Here is a 23357-nt window from a genome sequence, read left to right as displayed (position 1 = left end):
TGTCGGAGCCTATTCAGATAAAGCCCAGGGGTGTCTTGATGAATCAAGTTAAAGAACTCTCGTGTTCAAAACAGATGTGCCAAGGATCGGTAAGATAGAAAAGGTTAAGGTCCGGTAAGGGGAAATGGATCGACTCACGCCAAACCCCAGAGACAATATTAGAAAAAGTGAGGCGGTTGTGAGGTAACTTATATGGAGAAGGCCACTGCTTGGGCTAATGAGCCATTTGTGACACAATTTTATGGTTTTGAAATGCTATGTGTTGAACGCTCACTATGTGCCGGGCACTGTCCTAAGCACTGGGGTAGTTATAAGCTAATCAGGTTGGACAGTCTGTCTCCCACGTGGAGCTCATAGTCTTCATCTCCATTCTGAGGGGTGGAGAAAGATTTTCAGACGCGATTAGAAAAAACCAAACACCTCTCGGGACGCCGTTTGTGAAAAAGAGACCCGACACTAGGGGCTAGGCATCACACTTGTATTCAAGTGAACAATTACAACTGAATAAATAATACAGACATAACCACGAGGGTTTCATTTGAACTACTCGATGCGGTAATGCGTTTTCCGTTTTGGTGTACTGAAACATGGGCCAGCTCTCGTCGGCGCATAAACCCCGTCCGTTGCAGGTCACGAATCGTCCGCCATCTCCCCCGGCCGCTCCCCGCGGACTCGGCCCGATTTCCTCTGGATTCCTACTCCGTGGGGGGTCGATACCGGCCTGGTGGAAATCCCCCCTCTTGTCACGTTCTGAATCCCGCTCTGGGTGACTTCCCACTGGAACCTCTGGTCCGTGTCCTAAGTCTGAGATCCCTTCAAATCCTTTCGGGACTCCGGCCGGCGCCCGTGCTCGGTGCCCGCTCCGGGGGGAGGCCCGACGCGGAGGCAGGAGCGGTCAAACGTCGACCGAAAGCCTCGAGACGGTGCCGGCTCCGATCCAACACCGGGCGCGGACCGTTTTGGCGGGGGGACGCGGGCTCCGCGCGGGGCCAGCGCTCTTAAGGGATCCACTCGGGCCCGTTCCAAGGCGAACACCGGGTTTCAGACGGAAAGACGGGGAGCATGCAACGACCCGGTTTGAGGAAGGGCGTCGGGGCCCGCGTATCGAGGTCAAGCATAGCCGACACCCCAGGATTCACGAACATTTTGCTTACTGGGAGGCGGGGGCGGGCGGGGGGGGAGGAGGGCCCGGGGGTACCGACATCGACGGGGCGACCGGGACACCCGCCCCCCGCCCCTCCCACGGCACGGACCCCCGGGGCCGGAGCAGGGGCTCAGGCCACGGCCAGGAAGGGGAAGAAGAAGAAATCGAAGGCGAACTTGAGGGCGGTGTGGACGGTGCTCCTCCAGTCGTGTTCGATCTTCACGTGGCGCCCGGAGGGGATGAGCTTGGCCATGCAGTTGAGGCAGCCGATGGCCTTGAGTTCGAAGACCGGCCACTTGCTGCCCAGCCGGCCCTCCAGGATGGTGCTGAACTCGATCACGCTCCCCTGCCTCAGGTGCAGGAGCACGTCCTTGAACTCGTGGCTGGCCCGGAGCACCACGTCCTTGGTGATGTCGTCCTCCTCCGGGGTCTTGCCGGCGGCCCCGTAGGGCATGCCCACCGTGATCTCGAACTTGTAGCGGTCGAACCGCTTCATGTGGCAGCGGTGCTTGGCGAGGGCCTTGAGGCGGCACAGGTCCTCCTCCCGCGGGGCCGGGTTGTGGGCCGGGTCGCGGGCCGGGTCGCAGGCCGGGTAGGGCTCCCCATACAGGCAGCGCAGCCAGTCGCCGAGGAAGAAGGGCAGCACGTTGATGGCCGCCTCGGCGCTGTTGTCGATGTCCGTGACCCGGACGTACTTGAAGCGGCCCGTCCACGTGACCCGGTGGCCCTCCAGGTGGCTGCAGAGGATCTGGGTGCGGGCCATGTTGGTCTCCTTCCAGGCCCGGGGCCCGCAGAGGAAGCCGTACTGCTGCCAGCTGAGCGTCGAGTTGTAGACCTTCATCCCCTCCGAGCGGTAGACGTAGAACCAGCAGAAGGCCACGACGGCCGTGAGCCAGACCAGGATGAGCTTCACCACCGAGCTCCTGCTCAGGGAGCGGACGACCCCGGCCGGGGAGAGGCTGGCCCTCGTCCAGCGGCGGGCCAGCAGGGGGACCGCGCAGAGGCCCGCCGTGGCCACCATCTTGGCCAGCTCCAGCGAGGCGAACCACTTGGCCAGCTGGACGGCGCCCATCAGCGCCAGGCCCACCGCCAGGACCGGGAGGGCGAACAGGAAGAGGAAGTAGCCGACGGTGGCGCGGACGAGGCCCAGCCCGCTGGATTCGCGCAGGATGACCACCGACAGCTCGCACCACATGAAGCACACCAAGTAGGGGACCAGGTAGCAGTAGGTGCCCTGGAAGTTCCTCAGCCGGGCCATCCTAAAGAGGAGGTAGAACAGGTAGACGAACAGGAGGCAGGGGACGCTCACGTTCAGGACCACCAACGAGCCCACGGGGACGGTCCAGAAGGTCTGGCCCAGGAGGGCCAGGGGGCCCAGGGAGAGCGGCACGTGGGGCAGGAGCGACAGGGCCCCGGCCGCCACCTCGGTCAGCAGGGCCCGGCGGGTGAAGGGCTCGGCGCAGGTGCTCAGGCTCATGTAGCTCGTCGCCGTGAAGAAGAGCGACACCACGGCCAGCTCGGAGCAGGGGATGCACTCTTTGCTGGCCACGGGGAAGGAGAAGATGACGAAGGCCACCGAGAGCAGGAAGTAGACGTAGGGCTCCAGGTGGTTCCAGCCGAAGTTCACCTCGGCCTGCTCCACGTCCAGGTTGGGCTCGAAGCGGAGCAGCAGGTCCGTCAGGGTGCGGAAGTTCTCCCAGGCCTTGCTGTCTTGGAAGACCTTCAGGGTGCAGATCACCATGGAGACGAAGGACAGGTAGAAGATGACCAGCGGGATGAAGAAGGCGAAGAACTCCACCGTCAGGTTGCTGATGACGAAGAAGAAGAGGAGCGCGTTGATGTGGTGGGTCGGGACGATGGTGGACAGCCAGTGCATGCCGGCCTTCGACGCCATCTCGATCAGGTACTCTTTGATCTCCATGATGGCGTGGAGGGGGAATTTCACCACCTGGGGAATGACGGGGATGGATCAGGATAACGACGGTGTCCGTCAGGCGCCGACCGCGTGCCGGACACTGTTCTGAGCGCGGGGGGGCGGATACGAGCTGAGCGGGTGGGACCCAGTCCCCGTCCCACGCGGGGCTCACCGTCTTAATCCCCTTTGGACAGATGAGGGAACCCCGTCCCAGGGAAGTGTAGTGACTCTCCCGGGGCCACCCGGGAGACGAGCGGAGGAGCCGGGATTAGAACCCGTGACCTTCTGACGAGCGACACCGAAAACGAGGCAAGCGGATGGGACGTTCTGGTCAGCAGTCGCTCGGGGGAACCTCTTCCCCTCTGGCCTCCGGAAGGATCGACTGGCTTTGGGGGAGATGGGCTGAGCCGAGGGGATTTTTCTGGCCATCGATCTGTGGGATTTATTCAGCCCTGTCTGGGAGCAGAGGATTGTACTGAGGGCTGTGGGAGTGTGAGAGAGTAAGAAAGAGAGTAATTACTCTCCCCGCTTCAAAGCCGTATCGAAGGCCCATCTCCTCCAAGAAGACTTCTCTGACTAACCCCTCCTCTCCTCTTCTCCCAATCCCTTAATAATAATAATGTTGGTATTTGTTAAGCGCTTACTATGTGCCGAGCACTGTTCTAAGTGCTGGGGTAGACATAGGGGAATCACGTTGTCCCACGTGGGGCTCACAGTCTTAATCCCCATTTTACAGATGAGGGAACTGAGGCCCAGAGAAGTTAAGTGACTTGCCCACAGTCACACAGCCGACAAGTGGCAGAGCCGGAAATCAAACCCATGACCTCTGACTCCCAAGCCCGGGCTCTTTCCACTGAGCCACGCTGCTTCTAATAATTGAATGAACGCGTGAAGTACTCTTTTCTAGAAAGTTTTTAAAAATGTGATGGTACCTGAATTATTTGCCAGTCCCAGCTCACTGCCTGGCCTCCCAAACCTATCCGTCAATGGATCGTACTTATTGAGAGCTTACTGTGTGCAGAGCACTGTGCTAAGCGCTTAGGAGGAATGCACTATAACAGAGTTGGTAGACATGGTCCCTGTCCACAGGGAGCTAGAAAGAAATCCCCTGATACAAAGTAGTCACAATAATAATTGTGGTATTTGTTAAGCCCTTACTATATGCCAGGCACTGTACTAAGCGTTGGGTTGGATACCAGGGAATCAGGTCCCAGATGGGGCTCACAGTTTAAGTATGAGGGAAAGCACGTGTTGAATCCCCAGCTTGCAGATGAAGGAACTGAAGCACAGAGAAGTTCAGTGATTTGTCCATGATCACACAGCAGGGGAGTGGCAGAGCCGGAATTTGATCCCGGGGCCCGACACCCGGGCCAGGCTGCTTCCCAAGGATTCAAACGTATCTATGGTTTTAGTGGTGTCTGAGATGGGTCACCTCATAAGGAGGTGATAGCTCTGCTTTTCGTTTACTCTCATTCCATTCTTGCCTGCAGTGATGAATAAAAATTCGTACTTCAATAATAATCGTGGGCTCATCGCTATCCATAAAATCTATAAACATCATTGTTGGTTTGACCGTCTACTAACATCCTTGATTCTATTTATTGTGATTATGTTGTCTTGTTTTTATCTGTCTGTCTCCCCCGATTAGACTGTGAGTCCGTCACTGGTCAGGGACTGTCTCTATCTGTTGCTGAATTGTACATTTCAAGCACTTAGTACAGTGCTCTGCACATAGTAAGCGCTCAATAAATACTATTGAATGAATGAATAAATACTGGGTGCAGCAGACGGTAAAGTGCTGTGAGTCCCAGTCAATCCTATTTACTGAGCATTCACTGTGTGCAAAGCACTGTACTAAGCGCTTGGTAGAGTACGAAATAACAATAGACAGACACATTCTCTGCCCACAGTGAGTTTACGGGCCAAAGGGGGAGACAGACATTCATAGAAATAAGGTGGGAGAGGAAGTGCGTCTGATATGAGCGCATTATATCTTCCCCAGTGCCTCGTATAAAACTTGGGGCATAGGAAGCATTTAACAAATGCCATTATTTTTATTATCCTATTATGATTCATATCATCATTATTGGCAGGGATGATTAGTGAAATGGAAACAGGCCCTTCTACTTGATTTAATTTTCTGCAATGGTTTGAACCCGTTCCTAAACGAGCTTGTTAAATGCAGGATGAGAGAAACAGCGTGCCTAGTGGGTAGAACACGGGCCTGGGAGTCAGAAGGACCTGGGTTCTAATTCCGGCTCTGCCACTTGTCTGCCGTGAGACCTTGGGCAGGTCACTTCACTTCTCTCATCTGTAAAATGGGGATGAAGACTGTGAGCCCGAATGGGACAGGAACGTATCCAACCCAATTTGCTTGTATACAGTACAGTGCCTGGCACACAATAAGTACTTTCACATATTCGACAATTATTATTATTAGGATTAAGAGATTTCCCCCGCTTTTTCTACCCCACTGTATCATCTATGCACCCACGCGTGCTCATTCCCCCTCTCTCCTCCTCAGCACCCACACGAGCAACTTTATACATTTATAATGAAAATAACTGTGGTTAAGTGCTTACCATGTACCAGGCACTGTACTAAGCAGTGGGGTGTATATAAGCGAATTGGGTTAGTTGGACACAGTCCCTGTCCTTCATGAGGCTCCCAGTCTTAATCCCCATTTTACAGATGAGGACACTGAGGCCCAGAGAAGTGAAGTGACTTGCCCCAGGCCACACAGCAGACAAGTGGTAGAGCCGGGATTAGGGCTTCTGACTCCCAGGCCCGTGCTCTATCCACTACACCATGATGCTTCCCCTATCTGTAATTTATCTGAATGTAATAACAATAATAATTATAATAATAATAATGTTGGTATTTGTTAAGCGCTTACTATGTGCAGAGCACTGTTCTAAGCGCTGGGGTAGACACAAGATAATCGGGTTGGACAAAGTCCCTGTCCCACATATGGCTCAGTCCTAATCCCCATTTTACAGATGATGAGGGAAGTGACTTGCTCAAGGTCACAGAGCAGACAAGTGGAGGAGCCGAGATGAGAACCCATGACTTTCCGACTCCGGCCCGGGCTCTATCCCCTAGGCCACGCTGATCCTCACTGCCTCCCCCCACTAAATCCTAAGCCCTTTAAAGGCAAGGATTGTGTCTGCTGATTCTATTGCGATCTCCCAAGCGCTTAGTTCAGTGCTCACCACAGATTAAGCACTAAAAACCCACTAATGAGCCAATGATTATGTCATTACTCCCGGCTTGGGAAGGAGTCCTAGGAATACAAAACAGGAGGCAGAAACTCCCGTGTTGGGGGCGGGGGGACTGTGTTATTTTCAAATATGTTTTCTGCTCAAAATTCAACACGGACCCATTGACGACACATTGTCACTGGAGGCTTTTCTGGAAAATCACCTATCAAGCTACCGATTTATCCAAGCCCACCCTCAGCTGTCCTGTTTGCACGATGATCAGTAAATTTGCATCTCAGACAGGGCCCGTTGATTAAGGCTGTGCTCATGCACGCTGCTGTAGCATCAGGGAAGCAGCGTGGCTCAGTGGAAAGAGCCAGGGCTTGGGATCCATTCATTCATTCATTCAATAGTATTTATTGAGCGCTTACTATGTGCAGAGCACTGTACTAAGCGCTTGGGATGAACAAGTCGGCAACAGATAGAGACAGTCCCTGCCGTTTGACGGGCTTACAGTCTAATCGGGGCCAGAGGTCATGGGTTCGAATCCCAGCTCTGCCACCTGTCAGCTGTGTGACTGTGGGCAAGTCACTTCACTTCTCTGTGCCTCAGTTACCTCATCTGTAAAATGGGGATGAAGACTGTGAGCCTCATGTGGGACAACCTGATTACCCTGTATCTACCCCAGCGCTTAGAACAGCACTTCTATTTATTTGCCATTGTTTTTATGAGATGTTCTTCCCCTTGACTCTATTTATTGCCATTGTTCTCGTCTGCCCGTCTCCCCCGATTAGACTGTGAGCCCGTCAAAGGGGAGGGACTGTCTCTATCTGTTGCCGATTTGTACATTCCAAGCGCTTAGTACAGTGCTCTGCACATAGTAAACGCTCAATAAATACTATTGAATGAATGAACAGTACTCTGCACATAGTAAGCGCTAAACAAATACCAACATTATTAGTAGTAGTAGTAGTAGATTCAGCATTTAATATAGTGTCTGACACATAGAAAGCACTTACCAAATACCATTAAAATAAAAAAAACTCACCACGTAATGGTCAACCCAAACAGACTTGTGGGTTAGAAGGTTATTTTTCTCCAGACCCATACGGATAAAGGTGTGTTCTGGAAGAAGTGAATGTATAAAACCTCTCTGATCAATTTATTTATATTGATGACTGTTCATTTGTATGGGTCTCCCGCCTCTAGACTGTGAGCTCGTTGCGGGCAGGGGATGTCTTTTTTTATTGCTGTATTGTAGTTTCCCAAGCACTTAGTAGAGTGCTCTGCACACAGTAAGCGCTTAGTAAATGACTGAATGAATTAATCAGTGGTATTTACTGAGTGCTTATTGTGTGCAGAGCACTGTACGAAGCGCTTGGGAAAGCATAATGCAACAGAGTTGTATTATGTTCCCTGTCTATAGTGAGCTTGCTGTCTAGAGGGGGAAAAAGCCGTTAATATAAGCAAATCATTTATGGATCTGTACATTATCAACCAGTGGTATTTACTGAGCTCTTGTTATTTTCAAATGGTATTTGTTAAGCACTTACTATGTGCCAGACACTGTACTAACCGCTGGGATAGATACAGGCTAATCAGATTGGACACAGTCCCTGTCCCATATGAAGCTCACAGCCTTAATCTCCTTGTTACAGATGAGGTAACGGAGGTCCAGAGAAGGGAAGTGACATGCCCAGGGACTCACAACAAACAAGAGGATGAGTCAGAATTAGAATCCAGATCCTACTGACTCCCCAGGTCCATGCGCTATCCACTTGGCCACGCTGCTTAGTGCAAAGCACTGTACTACGCATTTGGGGGAGTCCACACAAGTACCTTCAGTGTTCACACGTGACACAGCTGGAGGTGTGAGTTCCACTGTTGATCATGGGGGGATATCAAGGCTCACCACTGAGACCAAGTTAGGCTCCCTCTCCCCATTTAGAATTTTAGAGGGGACATAGTGGGAGGAGAAAAAAAAAACAGAAAGGAGGGAGAGGCACAGTGTGTCTAAGCTGATGGGCTTGTATTTACCCCAGGGCTTAGAATGATGCCTTGCACATAGTAAGCGCTTAACAAATACCACAAGTATTATTGTTATTATTATTCTCTGTGACTCAGTTTCTTCAACTATAAAATGGGGAATAAGACTATGAGCCCCATGTGGGACATGGACTGTGTCTAAGCTGATGAGCTTGTATCTATCCCAGCACTTAGAACAGTGCCTTGCACATAGTAAGTGTTTAACAAATAGCACAAGTATTATTATTAGTTTTATTATTGTTATTATTCTCTATGCCTCAGTTTCTTCATCTATAAAATGGAGAATAAGACTGTGAACCCCATATGGGACATGGACTGTGTTTACACTAATGAGCTTGTATCTACCCCAGGGCTTAGACTGGTGCCTTGCACCTAGTAAGTGCTTAACAAATACCACAAGTATTATTATTGTTATTGTTATTCTCTATACCTCAGTTTCTTCATCGATAAAATGGGGACTAAGACCGTGAGCCCCATATGGGACATGGACGGTGTCTAAGATAATGAGCTTGTATCTACCCCAGGGCTTAGAACAGTGCCTTACACATAGTACGCACTTAACAAATACCACAAGTATTATTATTATTCTATTATTATTCTCTGTGCCTCAGTTCCCTCATCTGTAAATTGGGGAATAAGACTACGAAGCCCCATGTGGGACATGGACTGTGTCTATGCTGATGAGCTTAGCCCAGGGCTTAGAATGGTGACTTTCACATAGTAAGCGCTTAACAAATACTAGAGGTATTATTGTTATTGTTATTCTCTGTGACACAGTTTCTTCATCTATAAAATGGGGAATAAGACTGTGACGTTCCATGTGAGACAGGGACTGTGTCTAAGCCAATGAGCTTGTATCTACGCCAGGGCTTAGAACGGTGCCCTGCACATAGTAAGCGCTTAACAAATTCCAGTATCATCATTACTATTATTCTCTTTGCCTCAGTTCCCTCATCTGTAAATTGGGGAATAAGACTACGAGCCCCACGTGGGACACGGATCGCGGCTGAGCCGATGAGCTTGTATCTACCCCAGGGCTTAGAACGGGTGCCTGGCACATGGCGAGCGCTGAGCAGATACCTCCGCCCTCTCGAAAGCCAACCAACAAAACAAAGCACGCGCCGTCAGGGTCCACGATAGTGGACGTCGCGGACTGGAGCGCTTTAGCTCTCGCTCCGTCCGGCCCTGAGTGACGACTCACTTTGAGGCGGAGAGGCAGGTCCTCCGGAGTCTTCCCGGCCAGCTCGTCGTCGTCGTCATCCTGCACGAACAGCTGGCTGGGGATGATGCCTTTGGCGTACTTCTTCGTGATTTCCACAAAGTCATCCAGGGCGAAGTAGCTCTTAGCTACCAAGAAACCAGAGAAAGCGCCTTCAAAAGTCAAGTTCCAAGCCTGGCTTTGAGCCAGGTTCCATCTTTTGCTCACCTTCTCGCTGTCCCTCGATCTCGTCTCTCTCGCCGCCAACCCCTCACCCACGTCCTGACTCTGGCCTGGAACGCCCTCCCTCCTCAAATCCCACACACAATTCCTCACCCGCCACTTCAAGGCCCTAGTGAAGGCCCATCTCCTCCAGGAGGCCTTCCCTGACTAAGCCCTCCTTGTCTCTTCTCCCACTCCTGTCTGGGTCACCTTGACTTGCTCCCTGTATTTATCCTCCCTCCCAACCCCACAGCATTTAATAATAATAATAGTATTTTTTAGGTGCTTACTATATGCCAAGCACTGTTCCAAGCACTAGGGTAGGTATAAGGTAATAATAGTAATGACAATAATAGTATTTGTTAAGCTCTTACTATGTGCAAAGCACTGTTCTAAGCGCTACGGGGGAGATACAAGGTGATCAGGTTGTCCCACGTGGGGCTCACAGTCTTCACATCCCCATTTGACAGATGAGGTAACTGAGGCCCAGAGAAGTGAAGTGACTTAATAATAATAATAATAATAATTATGGTATTTGTTAAGTGCTTACTATGTGTCAAGCACTATTCTAAGCACTGAGGTAGATACAGGATATTCTAAGCGCTGGGGTAGATACAGGGTAATCAGGTTGTCCCATGTGGGGTTCACACTTTTAGTCCCTATTTTACAGATGAGGTAACTGAGGCCCAGACACAGACAAATGGCAGAGCCAGGATTAGAACCCAGGTCTTTCTGATTCCCAGACCTGGGCTATATCGAGCTTCCCCAGGATGATACGTTCAATTATTTATTCTGCTATCACTCTTAAATGTGTCCACCTGCCTTGGTGGAGAGTAAGCTCCTTCATGAGTGATGAATGGGTCTTAGGCTTCTGTTCTACTGTCTCCATCAAAGGTATTTATTGAGCGCTTACTGTGTGCAGAGCACTGTATCAAGAGCTGGGGAGAGTACAATTCAACAGAGCGCATAAACGAGACCCCTACCTTCAAGAATACAGTTTAGTGGGGTAGAGAGGCTGGAAAAATAACGCCCATTGCCTGGTATGCATATAAGTGCTACGGGGCTGGGGATTTAGGGTGGGTATTAAAGTGCTTAGGGGATACAGATTCAAGTGAATAGGTGATGCAGAAAGATGGATGAATAGGTGGAGAAATTAGTCAGTCCAGTGCACTGCATCGGGAGGAGGCGAGAAATACTATGCCCATTACCACTGGGATAATTAATAATAATAATGTTGGTATTTGTTAAGCGCTTACTATGTGCAGAGCACTGTTCTAAGCGCTGGGGTAGATACAGGGTAATCAGGTTGTCCCACGTGAGGATCCCAGTTAATCCCCATTTTACAGATGAGGTAACTGAGGCACAGAGAAGTGAAGTGACTTTCCCAACAGTCACACAGCTGACAAGTGGCAGAGCCGGGATTCGAACCCCATGACCTCTGACTCCCAAGCCCGGGCTCTTTCCATTGAGCCACGCTGCTGCTAATAGTAATAATATTACTATTTTTAATAATAATGATGATGGTACTTGTTAAGCACTTACTATGTGGCAAGCATTGTTCAAAGCGCTGGGGTAGCTACAAGTTAATCAGGTTGGACAAAGTCCCTGTCCCACGTGGGCTCCCACTCTTAATCTCCATTGTATAGATGAGGTAACTGAGGCCTTGCCTCTCAGGGTGGCACCTGGAGAGTTTCCAGTCCTCTACCAGTCTCGACTAGGGGAGGGAGAGTGAAGCAGAGGCCTGGCCATTCCATTCCTCGCTAGGCCGGTGGCTAGCGAGTGGCAGGCCATCGGCTACAAATCAAAACTCCCCCAGGCTGGGCAGCAGCGGCACGGGAGAGAGTCGAGAGCGGAGACTCAGGTTTACTGCGTGGAAGGAGGCAGTGGTAAACCACTTCTGGATTTTTACCAAGAAAACTCCAGAATGACTGTAGATGGAGATGGGTTATTCTGAGAGAGATTAGTCTCTATGGGTTGGACACGACTCGACAGCATAAGAAAACAACAACTGAGGCCTAGAAAAATTAAGGGACTTGCCCAAGGTCACAAAGCAGAAATGTGAGGTAGGCAGGATTAGAACCCAGGTCCAAAAAGAGGCTCCTTCTAAATTCGGACAGGAATGGCGGTGTCAGGAACTAGGGAGAGGGATGACGTTGTGACTCATTAAGCGTTTGGAAGAGTACACTATAACAACAAACAGATACAATCCCATCCACAACATGATCACAGTCTAGAGGGGGACACAGACATTATTATAAATAGATAAATAAATTACAAATTACCCCCTCCTACCTCACCTCGCTACTCTCCTACTCCATCCCAGCCCGTGTACTTCATTCCTCTAATCCCAGTCTACTCACTGGGGCTCCATCTCGTCTAAATCTCACCCCTGAACTCTCGCCCACATCCTGCTTCTGGCCTGAAACACCCTCCCTCAAACCCGACGGACAATGACTCTTCCCTCCCTTCGAAGCCTTATTGAAGGCCCATCTCCTCCAAGAAGCCTTCCCTGACTAAACCTCCCTATTCCTCTTCCCCCACTCCCTTCGGCGTCACCCTGACTTGCTCTGTTTGTTCTTCCCCCTCTCCCCCCCCACACCACTTATGTCCTTACCTGTCATTTATCTGTATTAATGTCTATCTCCCCACCTCTAGACTGCAAGCTCGTTGTGGGCGGGGAAAGTGTATGTTTATTCTTATATTGTACTCTCTCAAGTGCTTAGAACAGTGCTCTGCACACAGTAAGCGCTCAGTAAATACAATTGAATGAACAAACTGAAATCACCCCATTCTTGGCTTCGATCTCTGCACTGCATTTTCTCCCGCTTACCGAGGCGAGTCAAGAAGAATTCTGGAACTCATTAAGTGCTTGGGTAGATAGGAGATAATCAGATCGGACACAGCCAATAGACCCAATTCACGGCGTCATGTGGTAGGTAATTGGAAATGTCATTTCATTTCCTATATGAGTTTGAAAAAAAAAATCCCTAAAAGACTCCAGAGTATTAGCATAGATGGCGAACTCATTATCTCTTTAAAAGAAACTTGGATTACAGTCACGTCACTCGCTTTTCCCTCTATATTTGTCTGTGGAAGAAGCTGATTTTTTTTAAAAATCATAGACAAAGGAAATCAGAGGCTGTCAGAAGGTCCTGTCCCCAGGCTAATGAATCTAATCTGTTTTTATAGTCCAAGAGAAGCCACTCCCTACTTACCTCCCCAAGAGCCAACTCATACCTCACTCTTCCCTACACATCAATCAATGGTATTCATTCATTCAATCGTATTTATGGAGCGCTTACTGTGTGGAAAGCACTGTACTAAGCGCTTGGGAGAGTACACTTTAACAACAAACAGACATATAACCATCCATAACAAGATCACAGTCTAGAGGGGGACGCAGACATTCTTATAAATACATAGATAAATAAATTACAAATATATACCTATGTGCTGTGGGGCTGGGAGGGAGGATGAATGAAGGAACAAGGAAGAGTGGCGCAGAAGGGAGTGGGAGAAGAGGAGAGGAGGGCTTAGACGGGGAGCCTTCTTTATTGAGTGCTTAGTGTGTGCAGAGCACTGTAGTAAGCACTTGGGAGAGTATAAAGCATAATGTTGGTAGATACATTCCCCGCCCACAAGGATCTTACAGTCTAGAGAGGGAGACAGACATCAGTAAAAATAAATAGCAGTTATGTACATGCGTGGCTCAGTGGACAGAGCCCGGGTTTAGGAGTCAGAGGTCATGGGTTCTAATCCCGGCTCCACCACCTGTCAGCTGGGTGACTTTGGGCAAGTCACTTCACTTCTTGATTCTATTTAGTTGCCATTGTTTTTACGAGATGTTCTTCCCCTTGACTCTACTTATTGCCATTGTTCTTGTCCGTCTGTCTCCCCCGATTAGACCGTAAGCCCGTCAAACGGCAGGGACTGCCTCTATCTGTTGCCGACTTGTTCATTCCAAGCGCTTAGTACAGTGCTCTGCACATAGTAAGCGCTCAATAAATACTATTGAATGAATGAATGAATTCTTGATCCCTCAGTTACCTCATCTGGAAAATGGGGATGAATACTGTGAGCCTCACGTGGGACAATCTGATTACCCTATATCTACCCAGCGCTTAGAACAGTGCTCGGCACATAGTAAGCGCTTAACAAATACCAACATTATTATTATTACATAAAATGCTGTGTGGCTGAGGAAGAGGCTTTATTGTCTAGAGTTTACCTTACACTCTAGCTTACATACACGTGCACACGTAGCCAAAATGTTTTTATTTATATTGCCGTCCGTCTCCCTCTCTAGTCTGTGAGCTCGCTGTGGGCAGAGAACGTGTCTACTGACTCTTGGATTGTACTCTTCCAACCGTTCTGCACACAGTAAGTGCTCAGTAAATACGACTGATTGATTCTGAAATTCAGGGCTAAGCTGCCAACTGATCAATGTGGAGAAGGGGAGAATAATAATGATAATTAATAATTTTAATTGTGGCATTTACGTGCATATTATGTGGCAGAAACTGTTCTAAATGCTGGGGTAAATAGAAGATAATCGGTTTGGACATAGTCTCTTTTCCACGTGGGGCTCGCAGTCTTAATCTCCATTTTTCAGATGAGGGAACTGAGGCCCAGAGAAGTGAAGTGACTGGCCCATGGTCACACAGACGAGGAGTGGCAGAGGCGGCATGAGAACCCAGGTCCTCTCACTCCCAGGCCCGGGCTTTTCCTGGAGACCGGGTTGCTTTTCATTACCTCAGAAGGTAATTACTGCTTGTGGTCCATCAGACTGTTAGCTCCTGGTGGGTAGGGAGCATCTCTATTAACTGGATTACGCTCTCCCAAGCACTTGGAACAGTGCTCTGCAAATAGTCAATGCTCAATAGATACTATTAATTGTTTAGGCCAGAACGAATTCTCATTAGGAAGTAGACGACCACAAGAGTAAAGCAGCCTATAGCCTATGCCTGTAGAGAAGCAGCTTGGCCTAATGGCAAGAGCACGGGCTTGGGAGTCAGAAGTCCTGGGTTCTCATCCCGCCTCCGCCACCTTTCTGCTGTGTGACCTTGGGTGAGTCGCTTCACTTCTCTGGGCCTCAGTTCCCTCATCTGGAAAATGGGGATTGAGACTGAATCCCACGTGGGACAACCTGATCACCTTGGATCTACCCCAGTGCTTAGAATAGTGCTTGGCACATAGTAAACGCTTAACAAATACCATAATCATTATTACTGAAAGTGGGAATCTCTCCCAAACGCTTAGTACAGTGGTGCTCTGCACATAGTAAGAAGCACCCAATAATTGCCACTAATGATGATGAATTGCTACTGAGTTACTTTACCACCTGGATTTTCTTTGTTGAGAGGAGTTAACGACTTCCTCCTACTCTAAACGTCTCATGAAAACTTTTTGATATCAAATGCTATAAGCGATTTGACACCTAAGTGCCTTTGTTAAAAAAAAAAAAAGCCACACACAGAAAACTGATGTTCAAAGCCTTCTCTGGGTTCTATTATTCCTTGATTTTTCTTCAGTTTCAAGATGACATATTTCTCTGCCTCCCCCACTGCAGTAAAGAAAAAAAAAATAAATATCTCCACCAACCACTGCCTACACAAATGGGCATGTTCACTTACTATGATGCTATTTTACCATTTGATTTGACAGAAAATTATCTGCCCAACTTCTCTCCCTTAGCTCCAAAATGTCAGAAAAAACCAAGAGGAAAGAGATTTGGGGGTGAGGAGGAGGTTAGAAGTACAACAGGGGAAGCAGCGTGGCTCAGTGGAAAGAGCCCGGGCTTCGGAGTCAGAGGTCATGGGTTCTACTCCCTGCTCTGCCACTTGTCAGCTGTGTGACCGTGGGCAAGTCACTTAACTTTTCTGTGCCTCAGTTACCTCATCTGTAAAATGGGAATTAACTGTGAGCCTCACATGGGACAACCTGATTACCCTGTATCACCCCCAACGCTTAGAACAGTGCTCTGCACATAGTAAGTGCTTAACAAATACCAACATTATTATTATTATTACAACACCCACATTTGAAACAGTAGCCACGCAGGGCTCAGAATGGGAGAAAATATCAACAGGCAAATGGGTAGATAGCTACTTGCCAAGTTTGTCATGGGACCCAAACTAATAATTCTCTTTTTGTCACTTTGCCAATTACATCCCTTGCTAGTTAGTCTTGCTATTCACTAAGAGTTTGCTATGTGATGAATGCCATACTAAGCTCTCAAGAAGATACAAGATCTCAGACTGGACATGGTTCCTGTCCCCCTTGGGGATCACATTCGAAGAGGGAGGGTGAGCTTATCGTACCTTATTCCTATTCTGCAGGTGGGGAAATTGAGGCCCAGAAAGGTTAAGTGACTAGCCCGAGGCCAAGCTAGTGTTTGGGAGGGAAGGGGCGAGTTGGGGTTCTAACTTCTGGAGCGTTTGTTGTCATTAGGGAAACAGGGTGGCTTAAAGGAAAGACCACGGGCTTGGGAGTCAGAGGATGTGGGTTCTAATTCTGCCTCCGCCAGTTGTCCGTTGTGTGGCCTTGGGCAAGCCACTTAACTTCTCTGTGCCTCAGTTACCTCATCTGTAATATGTGGATTAAGACTGTGAGCCCCAAGTGGGACAACCTCCTCTCCCTTCCTCTCCCCTCCGCACTGTGCTCGTCCACTCAATTGTCTATATTTTTATTACCCTATTTATTTTGTTAATGTGATGTACATCACCTTGATTCTATTTATTGCTATTGCTTTAATGAGACGTCCATCCCCTTGATTCTATTTATTGCTATGGTTTTTGTCTGTCTGTCTCCCCCGATTAGACCGTAAGCCCATCAATGGGCAGGGACTGTCTCTATCTGTTGCCGATTTGTACATTCCAAGCGCTTAGTACAGTGCTCTGCACATAGTAAGCGCTCAATATATACTACTGAATGAATGAATGAACAACCTGATTACCTTGTATCTACCCCAGTGCTTAGAATAGTACTTGGCAACAGTAAGCACTTAACAAATACCATGATTATTATCATGGTAATAATAACTAGGAACATGAGTGCATCCCGGAGAGTGGGCAATGGAAATTGCTATCAAGCACTGTCTTTTAAAAAGATCTGAGGAAGTGGAGGAAGAGGAGGAAGAGGAGTTGGAGCAAGAGGAGGAGGAGAAGGAAGAGAAGGATGAGGAAGAGGAGAATGAGAAACAGGAGGATGAGGAAGAGGAGGTTGAGAAAGAGGAGGATGAAGAAGAGAAAGATGAGGAAGATAAGGGGTGGGGGGAGAAGGAGGAGGAGGAAAAGGTGGAGGAGAAGGAGAAAAAGGAGGAGGAGGAAGATTAAATGTGCTCTATAATGAATCACTCCTCTTTGGGGATTTTGGGAGGCTTTTTTCCTACTGTTTTGCACTAAAAAAAGTCATTCAGGAGGGTGATGGAAGTGTGATTTAGCTAATCGAGATAATTTGATTTCAGAGATGAAATGCAAATCTGGATGTAAAAGACAATGAAAGAAAAAGTCAAGCTGTCCTACCTACAAAACATCAATGATTCCCACCTACTGGAATTTTTCTCTTTCGATCTTCATTCCATGCTGTCACGCTTTGTTCTAGGGAGGAATAGGGAAGCCGTGTGGCCAAGTGGAAAGACCCCGGGCCTGGGAGTCAGAGGACCTGGGTTCTAATCCTGGCTCTACCGCTTGCCTGTTGTATGACCTTGGGTTAGTCTGTTCTCTTTGCTTGAGTTACCTCTTCTGTAAAATGAGGATTAAATCCTTCTCCCTCCTACTTATTCAATCATATTTATTGAATGCTTACTGGCTGCAAAGCTCTGTACTAAGTGCTTGGGAGAGTACAACATAACAATAAGCAGACGCATTCCCTGCCCACAGCCAACTAACAGTCTAGAGGGAGCTAAGTCTCAGTCCAGGAGCCCTGTTTTGGATGGGGACAGTGGCCCCTGATATCTTGCACCTACCCCAGTGTTTACTACAGTGACAGGCCCATAATAAGCCCTTAAGTACAATAATAATGAGTGAGAATATTTATATGAGAATAATAATTATGGTATTTTTTAAGTGCTTACTATGTGCCAGGCACTGTACTAAGCGCTGGGGTGGATACAAACAAATTGGGTTGGACACATTCCCTCTCCCACATGGGCCCACAGTCTCATTCCCCATTTGACAGATGTGGGAACTGAGGCCCAGAGAAGTAAAGTGACTTGCTCCAGGTCACACAGCAGACAAGGTGCAGAGCTAGAATTAGAACCCATAATCTTCTGACTCACAGGCCTGTGCTCTATCCACTAGGCCAGGTTGCTTCTCTCTCTTTATATATATACACACATATATACAAATACACTTATGCGTGTGGGTATATATGCACATACATATGTGTATATAGAATATATAGAATAGAAGTACATATATGTAAATGTATTAATGATAGAATAGAATACTAGAATAATAGTGAGACTGTGTCCAACCTAATTAACTTACCTTAGCACTTAGACCAGTGTTTGGCACATCATAAACACTTAACAAATACAATAAAATGATAATAATAAAAATAATGATAATAATGACTAGGGGATATGGATCTGGGAGAACATCATTTGAACGAAAACACCAAATTTATCCATAACATGAGTGTGCAGTGGGTATTTTCAATGGATCACAGTTAGGTAATTGAGAAACTTGAGCTCATGGACTACGTACAGTGACTATCTCCTATTACCAAGGTTCATCGGAAATCAAAGCCCTGTATTATAGGAGAACTGGGTTTAATGTCCATTTCTTCCCCCACTGGCTCTTCTTTGCCAGAGTAGCTGGAGTGGCAAACTGACTTATTTTCACTTCTTTTTCCTTCTCACCGCTGGGACCTCAATAATGAAATGGTCAAAAGCGAGCGAGGAGAAATACAGACTGTCAAAGCCCAGAGAATCTACAAATATCCTAACCAGCTCCTGACCGATGACAATCCACATTATCCTAAAAATACAGCCGCCATTCCCAGACAGACATCTGCCGGAGGAGAGGCGGCCCAAAGACCTGTGTGATTCTTGTAGGCGAATGCAGTTGAAATGATTGTAAAATCCAGCTTTTTCTGAAGGGAGATCCTTACCTTCGCTGCTCACTAATCGCTCCAGCATTCTCCGCTGTTTCTGAATAGACTTTGGAATTGGCCCGGGCTGTTTTTCCCCATCTGTTTGGAAACAGAAATGAGTCAAATGTCAGAACGAGCCGTCGATGAACAAATGATGCTCGCTAGGCCACGAGCGACCTAAGTGACGTTTACAGCCGCCTTCTCCCGGCAAGGCAACCAGGTAGGCCTTTCGTTTCCTCAGAGGAGCCATCTCCCACGCCTCGAAACCTTACCTCGCCCTCATCCTGCTAGAGATAAGTCACTTCAGGGAAAGCCACTCATTGCACTTGGGACCCTAAGGATCCATTTTATTACAGTTGGAGAAGCCCCTTTCTAAAATACCTAGAATGAGACGTGTTAATAGCCCTTCTCCAGGTCCGGTATTCAAAAGGAATAAAAGAGATGTGGAATCTGGCCAGAATCCATAAGGGTACTCTCTCTCTGAGTGATCTGAAGACTTATAAAATGCTGATTGCCCATGTGTGATAACAAGTGATATTTCAATCGAGAGACAATAGGGTGAAAGAGAAATAAATGAGCGCCAGGTGATGTGAGGGTTAAACATGGGTACACGACAAGGGGATGATCTTTTTGTGTGACAACCTGGCCCCTTTTCAGGCACACGCACACACCATCACTAGTGTCCTCTTCAAGTGCACGGGAAAACTCTCTATATTGATATGTTGGGAATATAATAAAACAATACATCGAAATTTTAACGTATCTTATTTTGTTTTATTAACGTATTGCATTTTATTCATATGATGCTTATATTATTAGATTATTAATATCATAATCTAAGATTCAAATGAAAAGAATGCAAGACAAAAAACTCAGATTGAAAGGTACAAAAATCTACACCCATAAACTTCAATATTGATTTATTCGATTCAATCAAATTTATTGAGCACTTACTGTATGCAAAGCATTGTAATAGGGGCTTGGGAAGGTACAATAGAACAATATTGATCATCAACCCCCACTTCTCTGGCCTATCTTCCCATCAGCTTTATTATTATTCTTATTATACTACTGTATTTGTTAAAAGCTCACTATGCACGGGTTTGGGAGTCAGAGGTCGTGGGTTCTAGTCGCGGCTCCGCCACTTGTCAGCTGTGTGTCTTTGGTCAGGTCATTTACCTTCTCCGCACCTCAGTTACCTCATCTGTAAAATGGGGACTAAGACTGTGGTACTCACATGGGACAACCCGATCATCTTGACTTCCCCATCAGGATGGACGGCACTACCATCCTTCCCGTCTCACACACCCGCAACCTTGGTGTCATCCTTGACTCTGCTCTCTCATTCGCCCCATATATCCAATCAGTCACTATCACCTGCCGGTCTCACTGTCACAATAATCGCCAAGATCCACCCTTTCCTCTCCATCTAAACTGTGATCTTGCTGGTAGAAGCTCTCATAATATCCCGACTGGATTATCGGGTCAGCCTGCTCTCTGATCTCCCTTCCTCCTGTCTCTCCCCGCTCCAGTCTATTCTTCATTCCTCTCCTGCAGAAATGCTCTGGGCATGTAACTACCCTCCACAAAAACCTCCAGTGGTCTCATCAACCTTCACATAAAACAAAAACTCCTCACTCTTGGCTTCAAAGCCCTCCAACCCCTTGCCCCCTCCTACCTCACCTCCTTTCTCTCCTTCTCCATCTCAGCCCTCACACTCCGCTCCTCTGCCGCTCATCTTCTCACGGTCCCTCGTTCTCGCCTGTCCCGCCGTCGACCCCTGGGCCACGTCCTCCCGCGGTCCCGGAACGCCCTCCCTCCTCACCTCTGCCAAACTAGCTCTCTTCCCCTCTTCAAAGCCCTACTGAGAGCTCACCTCCTCCAGGAGGCCTTCCCAGACTGAGCTCCCCCCTTCCCTCTGCTCCTCCTCTCCTTCCCATTCCCCTTTCTCCTGCCCTCTGTTCTTCCCCCTTCCCCTCCCCACAGCACTGTGCATATTTGTACATATTATTTATTACTCTATTTTGTTAGTGATGTGTATATATTTATGATTCTATTTATCCTGATGATATCTACACCAGACTACGTGTTTTGTTTTGTTCTGTTTTGCTTCGCTGTCCATCTCCCCCAATTAAACTGTGAGCCTGTTACTGGGCAAGGAATATCTCTGCTGCCGAATTGTACATTCCAAGCGCTTAGTACAGTGATCTGCACATAGTAAGCACTCAATAAATACGATTGAATGGATGAATGAACTCCCCAACACTTAGAATAGTGCTTGGCACATAGTAAGAGTTTAACAAATACCATCATCATCATTGTTATTATTACTGTAATAAGCGCCGGGATAGAAACAAGCTAATCAGGTTGGACGCAGTCCTGTCTCACAGGGGCCTCACAGTCTACCAGTAGGAGGGAAAATTGGGATTGAATCTCTATATAACAGTTGAGGAAACTGAGGCCCAGAGAAGTTAAGTGTCTTGCCCAAGGTCACACAGCATGCAAGTGTCAGAGCCGGGATTAAAATCCACATCCTCTGACTTCCGGGCTTGTGCCTTTTCCAATTAGAGGACATGCATGGTTTCCCCAGTCAATCAAACAATTAGACTGTGAGCCCGTGATTAGACTGTGAGCCCGTCGTTGGGCAGGGATTGTCTCTATCTGTTGCCAAATTGTACATTCCAAGCGCTTAGTACAGTGCTGTGCACATAGTAAGCGCTCAATAAATACTATTGAATGAATCGAATCCACTGAGAGCTTACTGTGTGCACAGCACTGTACTAAGCACTTGGGAGAGCACAATATAACAGAGTTGGTAGACCCTTTCCCTGCCCTCAACGAGATTACACACTAGAGGAGGAGACAGACATTAATATGAATAAAGAAATAAGGGATATGTACCTAAGCAGCGTGCTTAGAGAAGCAGCGTGGCTCAGTGGAAAGAGCCCGGGTTTGGGAGTCAGAGGTCATGGGTTCGAATCCCGACTCTGCCACTTGTCAGCTGTGTGACTGTGAGCAAGTCACTTAACTTCTCTGTGCCTCAGTTCCCTCATCTGTAAAATGGGGATGAAGACTGTGAGCCTTACATGGGGCAACCTGATTACCCTGTATCTACCCCAGCGCTTAGAACAGTGCTCGGCACATAGCGCTTAACAAATGCCAACATTATTATTATTATTATTATTATTATTAAGCACTGTGGCATTGAGGGAGGGGTGTATGAAAAGTAGAAATCCAAAGTGCCAGGGTGAAGCAGAAGGGAGTGGGAGAAGAGGAAATGAGGACCTAGTGGGAGAAGGCTTCTCGGAGGATGGTTGAGGTTAATAACACCGCAGCTACATACTTATTTCTTTACTTACATTTACCCAGGTAAAGCCAAGTCTGCAGAGGTAAGAAAAAAAGGCCGCCAACCGTGTCAGGAGCCAATTAGCGGGAGTTTGACCTCTCCCTCTCCCTCCCAAGAGGACTCTGAGACTTGTCTTCCCCTATTTCCACCCCCTCATCGTGGGCAAAAATGTCATGTGTCAGCCCCCTTGCTCCCTGGGAAATTGGGTGCCTCCTTTTCTTCCCTGGCCAAACCCCAACAGGACCAAGTTTTGAACACACACGCTTCTCGCCAAAGACTTACGATCGTCACATAATACAGCGTGATCACGATAGATTCTATAACAGGGGAGGAAGGAGAGGAACCCTTCCTCTCGATTCGAAAACAAAACTGAAATGATCTGTCCTGCCATTTTCACCTCAACCAGCTGCCAACTTAGGTTAAAACCGGAAATTCAAAGTGGGGGGCCTTTAAGTAATTAGTAGAATGTGTACTATAAACCAGAGAAGGTTGGCCATTCTGGTAGTAAGCTCTCTGTGGAAAGGGAATATGTCTACCAGCTCCAACCTCTGTGCCATTTCACCACTGATTCCTCACCCATGTCCTGACTCTGGCTTGGAATGCCCTTCCTCCTCAAATTATTATTAGTAAGAGTATTTTTACTGAGCGCTTATTGTGTGCAAAGCACTGTACTAAGTGTTCTGGAGAATCAAGAATCAAATCCTACAATTACTCTCCCCGCCTTCAATGCCTTATTGAAGAATAGGCTTTCCCTGACTAAACTCTATTTTCCTTCTCTCCCACTCCCTTCTGCGTCACCCTGACTTGCTCCCTTTATTCATCCCCCCTCTCAGACCCTCACCATTTAGGTCCATAGCTGTCAATTCTTTATAATAATGTTGGTATTTGTTAAGCGCTTACTATGTGCAGAGCACTGTTCTAAGCGCTGGGGGAGAGACAGGGTAATCACGTTGTCCCACGTGAGGCTCACAGTCTTAATCCCCATTTTACAGATGAGGGAACTGGGGCACAGAGAAGTTAAATGACTTGCCCACAGTCACACAGCTGACAGGAGGTGGAGCCGGAATTTGAACCCATCACCTCTGATTCCCAAGCCCGTGCTCTTTCCACTGAGCCACGCTGCTTCTCTATTAATGTCTGCCTCCCCTTTTAGACTGTAAGCTCCTGTGGCCAGGGAATGTGTCTGATTA

At 47.8% G+C, this 23357-nt stretch overlaps 1 protein-coding gene across 1 annotated transcript in view; it reads right to left on the bottom strand.

Moving 5' to 3' along the window:
* Positions 1–464: 464 nt before the first annotated feature.
* Positions 465–23357, bottom strand: part of WFS1 (wolframin ER transmembrane glycoprotein) — an 86504-nt gene continuing 63611 nt past the window's right edge. Inside the window, exons 6-8 of the mRNA XM_029063158.2 lie at positions 18840–18920; positions 9507–9652; positions 465–3092 (exon numbers count right to left, since the gene is read on the bottom strand). Of these exons, the coding sequence (XP_028918991.1) occupies positions 1275–3092; positions 9507–9652; positions 18840–18920 (2045 nt within the window). The 3' untranslated portion in view covers positions 465–1274. The remainder of the gene's footprint in view (positions 3093–9506; positions 9653–18839; positions 18921–23357) is intronic.

Source organism: Ornithorhynchus anatinus, chromosome 4 (genome assembly GCF_004115215.2).
Source record: "Ornithorhynchus anatinus isolate Pmale09 chromosome 4, mOrnAna1.pri.v4, whole genome shotgun sequence".
In the NCBI taxonomy this organism is placed as follows: Eukaryota; Metazoa; Chordata; class Mammalia; order Monotremata; family Ornithorhynchidae; genus Ornithorhynchus; species Ornithorhynchus anatinus.
Note: the sequence above shows the minus strand (reverse complement) of the source record. Positions and strands in the feature narration are given on the sequence as shown.